Raw genomic sequence first — 16553 nt, forward strand, 5'->3', positions numbered from 1 at the left:
GAAATGCTTAGCTCAGTGCCCCATAGGCACTAAGGGTTCAATAAATGTCAGCTGTAACAATTGGGTATGCTGGGGGCTGTCTTAGAAGTGTGTAGAGTATTACTCGCCACTCTCCCTTTTAACAAATTTGAAAACGAGAGACTCACTACAGTAGAGCAAGCCTGAGACCTAGCCAAGAGCCAGTTTTCTCAGAATGTTCCACAGCGTGTTGGGTTGCTTTGATAGTTTAATCTGGCAAGTGAAAGATCTTTCATCCCCTCCCCATGACAAAAACCAGAGATAATAAGTAAACATGTGCCATTTTTAGGATACAGAGATGACACCTTCTGCCCCAAAATGCTGGCTTCCAGTGGTGAGCACAGACCACATGGAGCCAAGCCATATGTTCGTGCCTGTGTCTACCCCGCCCCTCCCAACCACACCACCACCACGAATTACCTATCTGAGACGCTTGATGCAGCCGGGGTCATCAGTAACTATATCACTTAGAGCGCAGCTCTACTGAGGGCAGACTCAGCGGGTAAAGAGAGTATGTGGTTGGCTCAGGAAAACCCATTCCCCCCAGGAGTCAGACCGTAGGTCCTGCTGAGGAGAAGTCTGCACAGGCTCCGAGACCTGACTTACTGGGCTTGGGTCCTGAGGATGCCACCACTTCCTGGTGTGTGATCTTGAGCAAGTTGCTTAACCTTTCTTGGCTTCAGGTTCCCCATCTATAGCTATGTAGTGGGGATGACTCTATTTTGTACATTTTGTACAATTGCAGTGAGGATAAGATAATCTATTTAAAGAGTATCACACAGTGCTTTGGATATAGTTAACTACCCAGTAAATGTTAGCCATTGACAACAAAATAATAATAATAATAATAAATGGGAAAGTTCGGGGGAAAGCCATTTTTTTGCCTTTGCTAGACCTTTACATAACGCGTAAAGGTGTGGCTTTTCCATTTGAAGGCATGTGCTTTTGTTTGGACTGAGATCAGGTGCAAGGGAGGAAAAGTTCCTCTAGAGAGGCCCCCAACCTCGTGTGGATTCACTTTTAGTTCTTTTCAATTTCAGAAGCCGAATCTGCCCCAGTGGCATTAATATTTTTTGGTCACTTAAATGGTATTCTCTCTCCCTTCTGTGCTTATCATAGACAGATACAGAAGATAGGCTTCCAGTTCTGTTTGGTCCAGTTTTGTGCTGGTACCTGCTCTGTGCCAGGTACCACACTGCTGCTGGACATTTAGCGATGAATAAGCCTATGTCCCCACCCCAAACTTTTGAAAACTTGGCCTCTGAGAAGTTACACTTACTAGAGCCTGAAAAGGCATTCCTCTGTGTCCCTCTGCTCTCCAGGCTCCATCCTGACCCACATCCAGAAGCAGAAGCAATTCAACGAGCGAGAAGCCAGCCGAGTGGTGCAGGATGTTGCCGCAGCCCTTGACTTCCTGCACACCAAAGGTTAGCCAGGCCTTGGCCGTGGTGGGTGGATTGGGCTGGTTGCCTCTGAGGACCAAGGGAGAGGGGCAGGCCAGATAGAGGGCTGGGCCAGGAGCTGGTACAGCTGGCAGGCCCACCCAGGTGGGTGAGGGGGCAGGCCAGGGTGGCTTCTAGATCTCTGATGTGAATGGTGGGTAGACATGGAGCTATTAAGCAGGATAGGGATACAGGAGAAAGAGCAAGGAGTAAAAAACAATGAATTTCATGCTGAACAAGGTATGTCTGAGTGTGTGTATGTGAATGATCCTTTACTAATGAAGAATGCAAAACTCATGCATAATATGACCTAGACTCTAATATAAATATTTGGGTATTATTCAGTCTAGTCTTTTAAAATATATCACCTGTATTTCTCTTTTCAAAATTGGCATGGTAGTATACCTGTAGTTTTATATCTTGTCCACAAATGGGAAATGCATTTTTCTATTAACATGGTGAGTTTGAGGTATCTGTTGAACACTGTGTAAATAGCAAGGTACTATTGTTTGAATTACACTTCAGTTTACAGTTCCTTAGCTAGAACTTTTGTAGTAGATTAAATATTTTTGCAAATTATATGTTTTTGCATTTCTTGAAATATGTTTGACTATTACATATGTTTTTAAAATTTGCCTAACAGCAGTGCCATGGCAAAAATGAATTCTGGCTTCACCTTTTTACCAGCTGTGTGCTCTCTCAGTAACAATGCCTACCTCCTAGAGCTATGGTGAGAATTAAGAGAGATGATAATGACATCATCAACAGTAGCTAACACTTACGTAGCCCTTGTTATGTGCCAGGCACTATCCTGGGCCTTTTATATATATTGATTCGCTTACATAATTGTGTGTCTCTTGTGTATGTGTTGTATACTTATAACATATACATATATAGGTGGAGCACAGTGCCCAGCACATAGTAGTTCTTCAGTAACATTTCTTCCACCCTCCTCCCCCACCAGGCAGAAGGCATTTTTACTCCGCATACTGAGTTCCTTAAAATTACGCACTCTGCCTGGCGGGCGTGGGGGTGGAGCACATGCTCTGAGACTTAGTTCTGCTCCCTTCACTTCCACGGACGTTGGCCAGCCTCATTGGTTGTGAGCGCTCAGGTCCACTTGCAGGCATGCTGCTCCCGCATACCACTATGTGCCAGTGATACCGTGCAGACTGGTGAGACGTGCCGGAGGGGAGGTTCACCAGTCCACCTCGCTTCCTCCCGTGGCTGAGGAGAGTGCTCCATGCTGACGCTGCCCATGTTGGGGGCCTGACTTGCACATGGGATGAAAATTCCTAGAAGGGGGTGTCTGTACTTTGCACAGCATGATGAATAGCAGTAGTTCTGTTTCTGAAAGCTGGGATGCATGTACGTAACACCTGCCTGACAGAGATTTACAACTGCTCCCCAAGCTGCCTCTGTAGATTGCAAAACTGGGTCACACTTTTTATGAGATCCATACCTTGGAGGGGGGTAAAGGCAGGGTTTTTTGTGTGTTTTTTTTTTTTTTTTTTTTTACCAGAATGCACTACAGGGAACAGAGGCTGGTGGTGTCTTAGGAGTTCTGAAGTGCTAGTTAACATCTAGCTGGCCAGCTGCCCATGTGACTAGAAGTTGGAGGGGATGAAAAACGATTTGCAGCTGAACTTGGCTGTTTTCCAAATAACTTTATGCTGGAAAGATGAATTGGGCTAGAACGGGTCAGCCTGAAACAAGTTCCGTATTTTAAATACTGGACGTACTGCAGCTCAACCTCTGGGAAATGAACCGGAGCAGTTCGATGGCCGGTGTGCTCACGGAGGAGGCCCACTATTACGGCCTGACTCTCAGTTCGCAGGCCGGGGGACAACGGGGCCATCGGCACCTATTTGGAGAGTAAGGCTCCACGTGTGGCTCATGATCCTTTTGTGGGAGCATTTGCTGTAATGGAAAATATCTTTCACTTTTAACGCAGCGAGCTGCAGCCCAGCTCAATTTGTGCAGCCTGGACGTAGTCGCTCTGGGTTCTCATTCAATTATGTGAGTGATGAAGTTACTTAGGCTGCTGGAGCTCAGGTTCTTCTTCCCTAGTGGAGTGCCTCCTGCTGGGGATCTAGAGGGCTGCCTGAGAAGTTGATCAGCAAGGGAGTTGTAGTGAAGCAGAGTCTGCTTTTCCCCATTATTCCACGAATCCTCTGCTGCTTCCCAGTACTTCCAAGCAGTAGCTGTTTGGCTTTTGCTTGACTTTACAGCCCTCTGTCTCTGTGCCGTACACTCTGCAGGAGGAAAAAGGAATGGGAGGTTTCTGTGTCCACCACTAGAACACCGTGGCCATGAGTTGGTTCTTTGTCTCTGTCTTTGGTTAAAGGGGTTTGCCCCCAGGTGCCTTCTTGGCCAGTTCAGCAACTTTTAATGCCTCACAGGGTAGGCTGTAAATCTGCAGTCTTCTTCAGGGAGGTCTGACCAAAATACAGGAGAGGTTTCTCTTAAGAACAGCACCCTCGGGCCAAAGCTGTCCTTGCTGAGCTTCTGGCAGGACTGTCTTGGACATGCAGAGCAGGTGAGAAGGGAACCAGACAAGCTTTGGGAGACTTGTTAACTAATGCTTGATCCTCTGAACATTCAGGGAGTCCCACTGAAGGAATCTTTTTTTTTTTTGAATCGGCCACACAAGAAGAAATGAGGTAGAGCAGTCCCAGCCCCCTGAGATGCTCTTAAACAAGGCACTAATTATTTCTTCATTGCTGTTCCAAGCATCGCTGTTTGCAGGGCTCTTTGCTCTGCTTCATATTAGACTGCTTATTCTGGGTTGTCAGTGCGGTGCTGAGAGGTAGGCTGGCTGGGATTCATTTAGCCCTTCTTATCCCTGACTGACTTCTAAAGCTTTCGCTTCAAAAGAACTTGCAGAATCAACTGTGCTTTTGGTTTGCGTCTCTGGTTACTTCTGCCTCCTGCAGCTAGTTGATTTTTTAATGTACCATAATTGGGAATTAATTTGCGAACAACAGCATTTGGAAAAAATTAATTGTGTGTGGAATGTTTGATACTCGAGTGCATATGTTAACCATTTCTTTGCTGTTTGTCATTTCAGGCATTGCTCACCGCGATCTGAAGCCAGAAAATATATTGTGTGAATCTCCAGAAAAGGTACTTAGGGCCTGATTTGGGATGTCACGGTTCATACTGACTCAGGGAAGCCACCCTTACTTTCAGTGTAAATCATTAGCAGCTCTCTCGGCCTCAGGTACCAAGTTGAACTGATTATTATAGGCACATGAGAATATTATACCTAACGTGTAGTGTTTCTACATCCCAAGTAGGGCTAATCCTTGGCCCTTCGGTGCTCTTTATCAGCAGATTGGCTTAAGCCTGAGTGTTTGTAAAATATATGAGACCTGCACAAAATGAATGTTTTCTAATCCGATGCACCTACCTTTAGAGCAGTAGATGTGAGTCAGACAGCACCTCCATCTTACATCAAGCAGGTCTCTGCCTGTAAATGATGTTTATGTTATGCTATATATGCCTGCCGGTGTCCACCACTAGAAGTGATAATTAGGAAGCAAGTTCTTGAAAAGGGTTTCTGCTTCCATTTTTACTTCCAAAGATGCCCATTAAAAAGAAGACATTTATACTTGGTGTTGAACAAATGCAGCCTATTTTAATCTTTATCTTAATCTATTAGTAAATGGAAGTGTTTGCATCTTCATAGCATGTATGAATTTGACAAAGTCTTTGTTTGTTAGGAGGGACTTAGGCCCAGGTGGTTTTGATGGCCCACATTCCTAGCTGTGTGTATATACATGTGCCTATGCATGACACACGTGTCTTGGTCTGGATTAGGGGAGAACTCATAAATAAGGAGTGGCTGTGAGGGAACATGTGAGTCAGCCTGCTACTTACAATGCTTTTGTGGGGAATAGAAATGTATTCGCTCAAATAAATCTTGTGACTTCCTGTCAGTGGCTCTGGCATAAAACTTTCTGATTTATCATGATTATCATTATGGTTATTATTAATAATTATGTTTAACATTTCTTGAGCACTTAACATTGTACCAGGCACTTACACTTGTTTTATCTAGTATTTATAAAATCTCATGAGGTAGACACTATTATTATATTCATTTTATGGGGATAAGGAAACTGAAGCTTAGGTAGATTTAGAAACTTGCCCAAAGTCACTCAGCTGTTAAGTAGTAGAGATTAAAACTAAGGTAGTCTGACCCCAGACTCCACTGGTGCTCTGAACTACGCTGTCATAGTGCCTCTGGTTTACAGTGTACTTTCATGTCCTTTGTTTCATTTGATCTTCATGACACAGGTTTGTTGCCCCTTTTTATGGCTGACGTTAAAATTAAGAGAGACTGAGTGTAAAAAGACATCATCAAGAAAGTGAAAAAACAACCCATAGAATGGGAGAAAATATTTGCAAATCATATGTCTGATAAGGGTTTAATATCCAAAATATATAAAGAACTTCTAAAACTCAATATCAAAAAGACAACTTAATTTAAAAATGGGCAAAGGGCTTGAAAAGACATTTCTCCAAAGAAGGTATACAAATGGCCAGCAAGAACATGAAAAGGGGCTTCCCTGGTGGCGCAGTGGTTGGGAGTCCGCCTGCTGATGCAGGGGACGTGGGTTCGTGCCGCGGTCTGGGAAGATCCCACATGCCGCAGAGCGGCTGGGCCCATGAGCCATGGTCGCTGAGCCTGTGCGTCCAGAGCCTGTGCTCCACAGTGGGAGAGGCCACAACAGTGAGAGGCCCGCATACCCCCCAAAAAAAAAAAACAAAGAACATGAAAAGATGCTCAACATCCTTAGTCATCAGGGAAATGCAAATCAAAACCACAGTGAGATACCATGTCACACCTACTGGGATAGTTAAAATACAGAAAATAGAAAATAAAAAGAGTTGATGAGGATGTGGGGAAATTGGGACTCTTCCCCATCGCTGGTGGGAATATAAAACAGTTCAGCCACTGTGGAAGACAGTTTGGCAGTTCCTCAAAAAGCTAAGCATAGCATTACCATAGCACTCAGCAATTCCACACCTGTGTATATACCCAAAAGAGTTGAAGACAGAGACTTGAACATCAATGTTCATAGCAGCACTAGTCATAATAGCCAAAGCCGGAAACAGCCCAAGTGTCCATCAACAGATGAATGGCTGAACAAAATGTGGTATATCTATATAACGGAATATTGTTCAGCCGTAAAACAGAATGAAGTTCTGACGCGTGCTACCACATGGATGAACCTTGAAACCAGTATGCTAAATGAAATAAAAGGACAAATTTTGTGTGATTCCACTTATATGAAATATCTGGAATAGGCAAATTCATAGAGACGAAAAGTAGATTAAATGTTACTGGGGCTGGAGAGGGGAAATGGGGAGTTATTGCTTAATGGGTAGAGTTTCTGTTTGATGTGATGTGACAGTTTTGGAAACATACTGGTAATGGTTGCCCAACAGCATGAGTGTAATAATGCTACTGAATTGTACACTTGAAAATGGTTAAAATGGCATGTTTCTGTTATATATATTTTAACCACAGTGAAAAAGAGAAGCTAAGTGAAAAAGAAAAGAAGAAAGCTAGAATGTAAGGCAGAGAAAAGGGAGGGAGGAAAGAAAGAGAGGTGGGAGCTGCAGTAGGTAAATGGCAAATGGGGCCTAGCACTTTTGACTGGCTGCTGTGCTATTCCACCATGCAGACCATTCTCATGCACTCACACAGCGCCTCCCACTTGGCTCCAGAGATGACTCACGCTCTCTGCAGTCTCAGGCGCAGCATCGAGTCCCAGTGGACTGGGCTGCTATGTTGATGCTGCCTAGAGTGACCAACCATCCCAGTTTGCTCGGGCCTAAGGGATTTCCTGGAATGCAGGACTTCCGGTGCTTAAACCCAACAAAACCCCAAGTAAGCAAAGACGGGTTGGCCACCCTAAGCCACCTGAGGTGGTCAAGGGTTTTATGCAAAACTCCTTTGCCCTGCAGTGAGTGAGCTACAAGGAGTCTTTCAGGAATATGTGCTAACTTCTCTAACTTCTGAGTTGCAACCTACATTGTTGGCGAGAGTTCCATAGGTTTGCTCCTTGTCTTATACGAAGTTCACAACCACAGTCTGACCCCGTGTAGTGCACACATTTTCTCCTAGTCGGGGAATAAGGAAAGAGCATGGAGAAGAGGACACCTTAGGACAAATCCTCAGGTGATTTCTAGTTCACTCAAGAAGAGGAAACATGACTGCCAGGTAAAGCTGGGCTTCAGTGTGGCAGCCACACTGTGGCAGTATATACCCACATAGACACGCTGTCTCCTCACGCCCCTTGGCTGCTCCTATTTGTAACGTTGCTTCCTGCTTTCCGTTTCAGGTGTCTCCGGTGAAAATCTGTGACTTTGACTTGGGCAGTGGGGTGAAACTGAACAACTCCTGCACCCCCATAACCACACCAGAGCTGACCACTCCAGTATGTATGGCTGGGCACCTGTGCCCTCTCCTTCTGAGCTCCTGTCCCTAATGCTCTGGAGACCAGAACAGAGGGCTAAGGAAGGGAAACCAAGTGTATCTGCTGCTGCCTGAGTTGTTGTTTGGCCTCACTTCTTATCTTCACAACCACCCCCATCCCCCACCCCTCCCCTGCTTAGGTGCTAGTGGAACTGACATTAGAGCTTTCAGTTTGGGGTGGGTGCACTGCTAATGCGGAGACTAATTATACCCATAAGAACGGGCTGAGCCCTGACTCCTGACCCAGGTGAAGACAGACACTACTCTCAGCCCACTCTTGCATATGAGCATGTGGACAGCTCCCATTCCCGTGGTGGAGTCGGGGCACGTCCACCTTACGGTGAAGGTTAGGGAGCGTGGCCTCTGGCAAGAACTGAGAGGTCTTTGCACGTAAGGGCCTGGCTGAGTTATCCTGTTGCTTCTCTTACTTCCCATTTCCTGCCCAGATGGTGCTGCTGGGAGCTATTTCTTACTAAGACATCTCTTGTACATACTGGATATACTGTAATTATTGTAATTCTTTTGAGATTTGCACACTTCAAAAGTGAGTTTTCCTAATTTTTTTTTTTTTTTTTTTTGGCTGCATTGGACCTTTGTTTCTGTGCGCGGGCTTTCTCAAGTTGCGATAAGCAGGGGGCTACTCTTCGTTGCAGCACGCGGGCTCAGTAGTTGCAGCACACAGGCTCAGCAGTGGCGGCGCACGAGCTTAGCTGCTCTGCGGCACGTGGGATCTTCCCAGACCAGGGCTCAAACCCGTGTCCCCTGCATTGGCAGGCGGATTCTTAACCACTGCTCCACCACGGAAGTCCCTAATAATCTTTTTTTTAAGACGTTTTAAAATATGCCCATGTCTCATTCTAAGCAACATTATTAGAGATGTCTCTGTATTAGCTTCTACTACACTGAGCTACCCTATTCTCAAAGGCATTAACTCTGATTGCCAATAACAAAGAAAATGTCCTTTCTCCACTCACCATCTTCCCATCAAATTAGTTGTGTATGTTGCAAGGCTGGGGGGAGGGTTGCCTCCTGGTGAGCCTGAAATAATGAAGAGGGAAGCAAAAAGAGTTTGTTTTGTTTTTATCAGCAGTCTTCTATGCAAGTATGGGAGGAAGGACTCCTGGATTCTTGACCTGGGTTTGCCACTGATGTGCTTGAACAAATCCCTGTCCCATTCTAGTCCTTGGTTTTCCCATCCATAAATGGGAGAAGTGAGGAGATCAGCTTTGTTCTAAGAGCTCTCCTAGCTTTGATGGTCTCTTAATTCTAAATTCTTATTCTTCCATGCTCAAAGCTAGCAGGGAAGCTTGGCAGGACTTCACTTTAAGAAATCCTTGCTGGGCTTCCCTGGTGGCGCAGTGGTTAAAAATCCACCTGCCAATGCAGGGGACACAGGTTTGATCCCTGGTCCGGGAAGATCCCACTTGCCACAGAGCAACTAAGCCTGTGTGCCACAACTACTGAGCCTGCGCTCTAGAGCCCATGAGCCACAACTACTGAAGCCCGCATGCCTAGAGCCCGTGCTCCGCAAGAAGAGAAGCCACCACAATGAGAAGCCCGTGCACCGCAACCAAGAGTAGCCCCCGCTCGCCGCAACTAGAGAAAAGCCTGCGTGCAACAACAAAGACCCAACTCAGCCAAAAATAAATAAATAAATAAATTTATAAAAAGAAAAAGAAAGAAAGAAATCCTTGCTTTATGGAATTGGATCTCCTCCCAAGAGCTATGCTCCTGGTACATTGAGTCACACTGAGTGACTGTTTACAGAGAGCCAGGGCAGGGAGAGATTCCTGGAGCTTCTTGACCAAGGGTCTCTGCCTACTGGAGAAGGACCTGAGAAGATAAGGTGACCTGGAACTAACTGGTCCTGTGGATTGTGGGGAATGATAGGACTCAGTTTACAAATGTCTAGTGGCCCAGCTTTTCTAAGTGCCTGGGTGGCACCAGTCAAGCTCTCTGGCTGACTTTCTCAACAGCTTCTTACTCTGCAACTCCATCCTCTTGCTCAAGTCCCATTACGGTCCCCTCCCTGTGACTAAGCCTCTCTCTTCTCTGCCATTTCCCCATCTCCACCTCTGGCCCCGCCCAGTGTGGCTCTGCAGAATATATGGCCCCTGAGGTGGTAGAAGTCTTCACGGATAAGGCCACTTTTTACGACAAGCGCTGTGACCTGTGGAGCCTGGGTGTGGTCCTCTACATCATGCTGAGTGGCTACCCGCCCTTTGTGGGTCACTGCGGAGCCGACTGTGGCTGGGACCGGGGAGAGGTCTGCACAGTGTGCCAGGTGAGCACAGGGCCTGCTGGGAGGTCAGGTGGCTGGGGGAGGCCAAGCAGGACTGGGCTTGGTGATTGTGCCTGATCTGGAATGGGGTGTATCGTGCCCTTCCCTCTCAGTCCAAGAGCAGCCACCAGGTGAGATGGAGATCATCAGGCCCTCAGTCCAGAGAGGAGTTCAGGGGAGGATTGTTAGAGAATATCATTCCTGAGCTGAGTGAGTCTCAAAGGAGGAGTCTGGCCCCCTCCAGGAGGGGAAGAGAGGCAAGAAATGCAAGCAGAAGGAACAGCACGAGCAAAGATAGGAGGTTTGAAACAGTGGTGTATGTTGAGGGAGGAAGAGGAAGGATAAGGATTCTGGTGGCGGGAGATGAGCCCGGTCATCTGGATGGAGGGCCCTGGATGAAAGGCCGAGGAATTGGGCATTGTTCTCTAGTTGACATTCCTCACTCATCACCCACCTGGCCCTCCAAGTAGCATTGCCATCCCACCCACCCAGGGCGTTCTCTGTGGTTGGATGATTTAGGGGAGGGTGGGGATTGGGGAAGGGGCCCTAGTCTGGGAAATACCCAGGCCACTAGCCGCAGGTGCAGCTGAGGTCGATTGGACCCACATGATCAGACCATGACAGGCACACCCTGCCCATCCCCTGGCCAGTGTGGCCTCAGTAGGAATTTTCTTTACCTAGAACAAGCTGTTTGAGAGCATCCAGGAAGGCAAGTATGAGTTTCCTGACAAGGACTGGGCTCATATCTCCAACGAGGCCAAAGACCTCATCTCCAAGCTCCTGGTTCGAGACGTGAAACAGAGACTGAGTGCCGCCCAAGTTCTGCAGCACCCGTGGGTGCAGGGGGTGAGTGACTGGTTGGGGGGGTGGGGGCGTCCACCTCTTCAGGGCTGCTGCAAGGCATGAGGAAGCTCTGACACCCCCGTGGCTGATCTCAGCTGGAGGGAGCCGGATGGCAGCTTCAACCCCTGTGCACGTAGAACTGAACTGACCCCTGGCCTAACCCCACACCGAGTGCCTTACAGATATCACTGACTCGGCTCTAACCTTGGCCACAGACTAAGCCCCAGGTGGCGCATGCCCCTCTGGAATGGAAGAGGCCTCTGGGAGATTCTCCATGTGCGTCCCACTATTGGCAGAGGCACCCAGCAGAGGGAGCAGCCTGGATGGTAGCACCATCCCCTTATACAGAAATTTCCTTAGCTGAGAGCACGCAGAAACAAGGCCTTTCCACCCTGCTTGCTGTGCGGCTGCACTGGGGGCTCATAGGTTCCCCTTGTGCTGCTGGGGTCTGGCTGCAGCTTTCCTGAAAGGCAAAGGCTGGTGTTTTCCCCAAAGGAAAGCTCCAAGTCTTCACTAGAAAACATTTTTAACCATCCTCCTCAGTTAATCATGATACCAGACCTCTGTCCCTCCAAAGGGTCTGCCAAACCTCCTGTGATTTACTGTGTCTTCTTGGTCTGCCAGTCCCTAGCCAGCCTCAGTGGAAGGAAGCAAGCGTTGCCAGCCCCAGTTACAGGTGGGGACCCAATCCATGGGTCACCAAGTGGCTGATTCCCAACCACCCAAGAGCTGCTGCAGCCACCCAAGTGCTGCACCACTGAGCACTTACCACATGCCAGACACTGGCAGTAGTGGGAGGAGCGAGACCCAAGCTCCGTCTTCATGTTCTGATGGGGAGAGGGAACCAAGGGAATAAATGATAGGATAGTACGTCAAAAGTGTTATCAAAAGTGTTCAGGGGCTTCCCTGGTGGCGCAGTGGTTGAGAGTCTGCTTGCCGATGCAGGGGACACAGGTTCGCGCCCCGGTCCGGGAAGATCCCACATGCCGCAGAGCGGCTGGGCCCGTGAACCATGGCCACTGATCCTGCGCGTCCGGAGCCTGTGCTCTGCAACGGGAGAGGCCACAACAGTGAGAGGCCCGCGTACCGCAAAAAAACAAAACAAAAAAAAAAGTGTTCAAGGCACCAAAGGACAAGGACCCACCTCTGCTTGGGACAGGGGTTGGGGGGCAGCAAGGAAGGGGGACTGTCTCATGGGAGAAGTGACCCTGGAGCTGGGTCTCGGAGGGTGATTAGGACTTTGCCAGGTAAAGAGAGGGCTCTCCATGCAGAGGCAGCTCGGTTGGGGTCTGTACCTTGCTTTCTGTCTCCTTGGAAGGTCTGACCCTGCAGGCATGCATGGGCAAGTCCCTGTGCTGGGCCCGAGCCTCTAGTACCCTACCCACTCTGCTGGCTTGGGTGGGGGCAGCTCTTGAAAGAGGGAGCAGCGCTTACCCACACATCTGTCCTTCCCGTTCTAGCAAGCTCCAGAAAGGGGACTCCCCACGCCGCAAGTCCTCCAGAGGTAAATGCTCCTGCTGCACTCCACGCCCTTGCTCATTTGGCTTTGACTTTCCCCTCAAGCTCTCAGCCACACTGGGGCCCATCCCCCCGTGGGGGACGGGGAGTCCATCTCTAGGCTCAGGTATCCTCTTCCTGAATGGGCTCCTGGCCCCCCTCTCCTTGCTCCTCTTCCTTGTCTCCCTCTACACTAGGTCTGGCTCCCTCTCTTCTCTTCTTCCACCTGGATGGCTTCCCCTGCCCCAGCATCTTTAAGATCCCGCCTTAGGCTGTTTGCAGGAGAAAAACCTGTTTTCTGGATCCACATGAATCCTAACTGGAAATCACTATTTACAGCCCGAAGCATACCAAGGTTTCCTTCTACCACTGCGGGTTGGTGAAAGTAGCAGGAACCTGGGGCCTTGTAAGGCAGAGAGACCAAGTGTCATATATACTACTAGACAAACAATAATAATGGCCACTGTATAGGAAATACTTAACCACCCGCCAGGTATCGTACTAAGGGCTTTACATATATTGAATCTCATAAGCTTTATGATACATTTAAAAAAGAGGTGCTCCTATTGCCCCATTTTATAGATGAGAAAACTGAGGTATAGATAAATCAAGTTAACTTACTCAAGGCTACACAGTAGCCTAGGGAGTGGGACTTTGAACGCAGATGTGTTTGACTCTAGTGCCTTTTAACACTAGATCATGTTCCCAGTGAGCACTCCCTATTCCCCAAGGGCCAGGGCTAAATAAAGCCTCATGGGAAGCCCTCTGGGAACCAACCTCCTGGCCAGTTTCCGGGAGTTAAACAGGGAAGTATTACACCTTTATAGTCACAGTTCATTTGAGCCCAGCTTGGGTTCCTCCCTGATTCTTTAGAGCTGCATCCAGATGCCTTGAGGCTCCAAACCTCAGATCCACCTTAGAAAACTGATTCAGCAAACCCAGAGTGCCCGTTACATGCTAGCCCTGAGCTGGGTTCTGGGGACACAGACGTAAAGGCACAGCCCCTGCTCTTGGAGCCCCCTGTCCTGACAGGGGAGAGCGATGTACGTAGGTGAGTTTCAAGTGCCATGACCCTTCCTCTGGTAGAGCGTGTGCAGGGCTCAGAAGAGGGGGCTCTGGATGGAAGGCGGCACTTGTCCCAACTCTTAAGTCCAGAGACTGCCCTTGAGGCTCAAAGCCTTTCCAGCCCCAGTGAAGTCAGATTCCAAACCCATGCAAGAACTTCAGAGAGCAGCCTGTGCCAGCTCAGAAAAATCCAGTGGGAGCATAGTACTGCAGCAACTGGTGCGGGTGTCGAGGAGCTGGCTGGCGGACCCCACTGAGCCCTGCCTCCCTCTCTTCTCTGCTTCCCTCATCCCTGCAGAAATAGCAGCACAATGGACCTGACGCTCTTTGCGGCCGAGGCCATCGCCCTTAACCGCCAGCTGTCTCAGCATGAGGAGAATGAACTGGCGAAGGAGTCAGAGGCGCTGGCCGAGGGCCTCTGCTCCGTGAAGCTCTCCCCTCCCTCCAAGTCACGTCTGGCCCGCCGGAGGGCGCTGACCCAGGCAGGCCGCAGTGGAGACACGCAACCGAGCCCAACACCCACAGCGCTCTGTCCCACTCCGGGCCCCAGGCCTGGCCCCACTGGAAACCTGTGAGGGGCCTGCTCTGCGGCTCCATCCAGGCCTTTTCATCCACAAAGGCTCTCGTCCTCCTTTCCCCAGAGTCCTCAAGGAAAAAGCTTTTTCCTAAGGGGTTGTCTTTGAAAGGCAAACTATCACTTGTCACTTTGCATAATTGCCTGCGGCAGGGACATCTCTTTACTGGGCTCCTGCCCACCTGCTCACCCGCCTGCGGATCGAGGATCCAGCCCGCTCTCACCGGCTGGGGCTGCGGCCTTCAGGGAGCCAGCCTTGAGAAGCGTCAGTTGACAGAGGCTCTTCCCTCTCTCTGCACTGTCACCCCCCTCTGGCGGTCCTTCCACCTTCCTCTGTCCTCCGGACGTCCTCCCCCTTGGCTGAGGGAAGCCGTCCCCTCGATTCAGGGGAGGGCAGGGAGCCTTCTGCATTCAGGAGGCCAGATCCGTCTTCCAGTCGATGGCTCAGAGAAGTACATAATCTTTCTTTGCCATGACCAAAATGTGTCCGTCATTTATCATCCTCTACTTTGTTTGGGATTGCTGCTGAAGTCAGTATTATTTCGTGTTTTACAATATTTGGCATTTTTTCTAACCGTGCTCTTCCGACAAAGATGAGACTTTAAACTCCCACTGTGAGCCCACGGACTTTGCAGAGCTCTTAGGGTTCATTTTTCTCTCCTGAACCTCCATGCACTTGGAGGGTTTTAATGAGCTACTTCCTGTTACTCTAACTGGTTTTAAGCTGTTCAGATGAGTGACTCAGAGACCAGTGTGTCTGCTGCTACCTTCCTCGAGCCTGGTGTGGAGGGCAGCGCAGGTCTGGGGCACTGAGGAGCTCTGTGCCTGATGTGGAGCCAGTCCGGAGGCTGCCCAGCCACCCTGGTCTGAGCCGTGTGGTGCCTTCTGCTGGGGAGCTGATAGCTGAGCATCAGCGGAGCTGCTTAGTTATCTAAGAAAATCGGTTTGCATATGTCAGATGTTTTGACAACACAAGGATGTTATTATGCATTGTGCTTATTTTAATAAAACTGTTTTAAATTCTAGTGCCTTCCTGGTGGTCCTTTCTTCACCTGCAACCCTGAGGAGGAGACAGGCCTTCTAGAGAGGGGCTGGGTCCAGCCAAGGGGGGTTGCCCCTTGTCAAGACCTCTGAATATAGCACAAGGTGAAGAAGAGATCATTGCTTCTCTTTTTTCGGTGAGGAAATGAAATTCATCAAACATTTGTCAATCTCCTTTTCTGTGCCAGGACCCAGAGATAAGTGGGAAACAGCCTCTGCCTTTTAGGATCTCCCTATCCAGTGGAAGAGGCCGTGTCAGCAACCATCACACAAGCTGGCTTCAAAAAGCACTTTAACAGGCGTGCCCTGTACCCAGCCCCGCCCACCCCCCCAAGTGGAGCAGAGTCCCGTCCGTCTGAAGCAGCACTAAGCCTTTCTTGTGGCTCCATCGTGTGCCTGGGACTGTGCTTGTCCTGCCAGCGTTAGTAACAAAGAAAAATGGCCCCTCGATCCACAGTCCTCACGTTCTTCGAGCAGAAGGCTTCTGTGCGCATTGCCTTAGTAATCCTTAGAACCAGACTCAGAGGACTGTATGGGGAGGGCCTTTAGAAATTCCCAAGGAGGTGGCAGAGGGAGGTCTGAGTGTCAGGGCAGAAGACTGAGCGCTGCTGCCAGCTTTGCTCCCTGTGGGAGCAGAGAGCCGAGATGGGGTGCGGGGCTCTTCCCTGTGGGGGCAGGTCATGGGCCAGGCTGCCAGGTGTTCTGCACCGTGAATCCTCCATGTCAACGAGGACATACTTTTTGTTGATGGTCCTTCCTTTGCAGGAACCCGTACCATCCTCACGTCCCCTCTTCATCTACCCGGTGTGGGATGGGCTGGATAAATTGGCCTGCAGAATCTGAGCCTTTTGACCCAAAGTCTCCTTGTCCCTGGAGACTGGGAAGCAGGGTGTGACTTTTGTCTCTGGACTCCAGCCCCACCCTGGTCAATCCTCCAGGTTGGTCCAGCAGGGATGTGACTTACAGGAGCTTCCTGGACCGAGTATTCCACCCATCCCACTCCCCAGGTCCACCTGGCAAGGCCTCTCTCATCCACAGCTCTGCTTAAATGCTACTGTGCCTACTTTGGTTTTGCTGGCGTTATTGTGCACTTACTAAGTAACAAGTGCTTTCTGAGAAGCTCACAGGCATTATCTCATTTGATTCTCAGAGCAGTTATATGAGGTAAGGTGCTATTTTACCCCACTTAACATGAAAAAACAAGGGGAAAAAGGAAAAAAATAGCTTGCCCACAGCTGTAGAGCTAGGAAGGTAGAACTGGAATTCTTCCCAGAGACCTGATACCCAGAGCTGTGCTACCTG

General features: G+C 49.1%; 1 protein-coding gene across 5 annotated transcripts in view; it reads left to right on the forward strand.

Annotated features, from left to right (window-relative positions):
* MKNK1 (MAPK interacting serine/threonine kinase 1) overlaps positions 1-15235 on the forward strand; it is a 42707-nt gene extending 27472 nt beyond the window's left edge. For 4 of the 5 annotated variants that reach the window (XM_029228460.1, XM_029228462.1, XM_029228459.1 and 1 more), the window contains 7 exons: positions 1341-1445; positions 4531-4586; positions 7817-7912; positions 10040-10234; positions 10913-11077; positions 12535-12578; positions 13935-15235. In XM_029228460.1, the coding sequence (XP_029084293.1) occupies positions 1341-1445; positions 4531-4586; positions 7817-7912; positions 10040-10234; positions 10913-11077; positions 12535-12578; positions 13935-14211 (938 nt within the window). In that variant the 3' untranslated portion in view covers positions 14212-15235. The remainder of the gene's footprint in view (positions 1-1340; positions 1446-4530; positions 4587-7816; positions 7913-10039; positions 10235-10912; positions 11078-12534; positions 12579-13934) is intronic. The other variant, XM_029228463.1, reaches the window with a different exon arrangement.
* Positions 15236-16553: the final 1318 nt, after the last annotated feature.

This window comes from Monodon monoceros, unplaced genomic scaffold (assembly GCF_005190385.1).
Source record: "Monodon monoceros isolate NGI ecotype Baffin Bay Population unplaced genomic scaffold, NGI_Narwhal_1 Super_Scaffold_18, whole genome shotgun sequence".
Lineage (NCBI taxonomy): Eukaryota > Metazoa > Chordata > Mammalia > Artiodactyla > Monodontidae > Monodon > Monodon monoceros.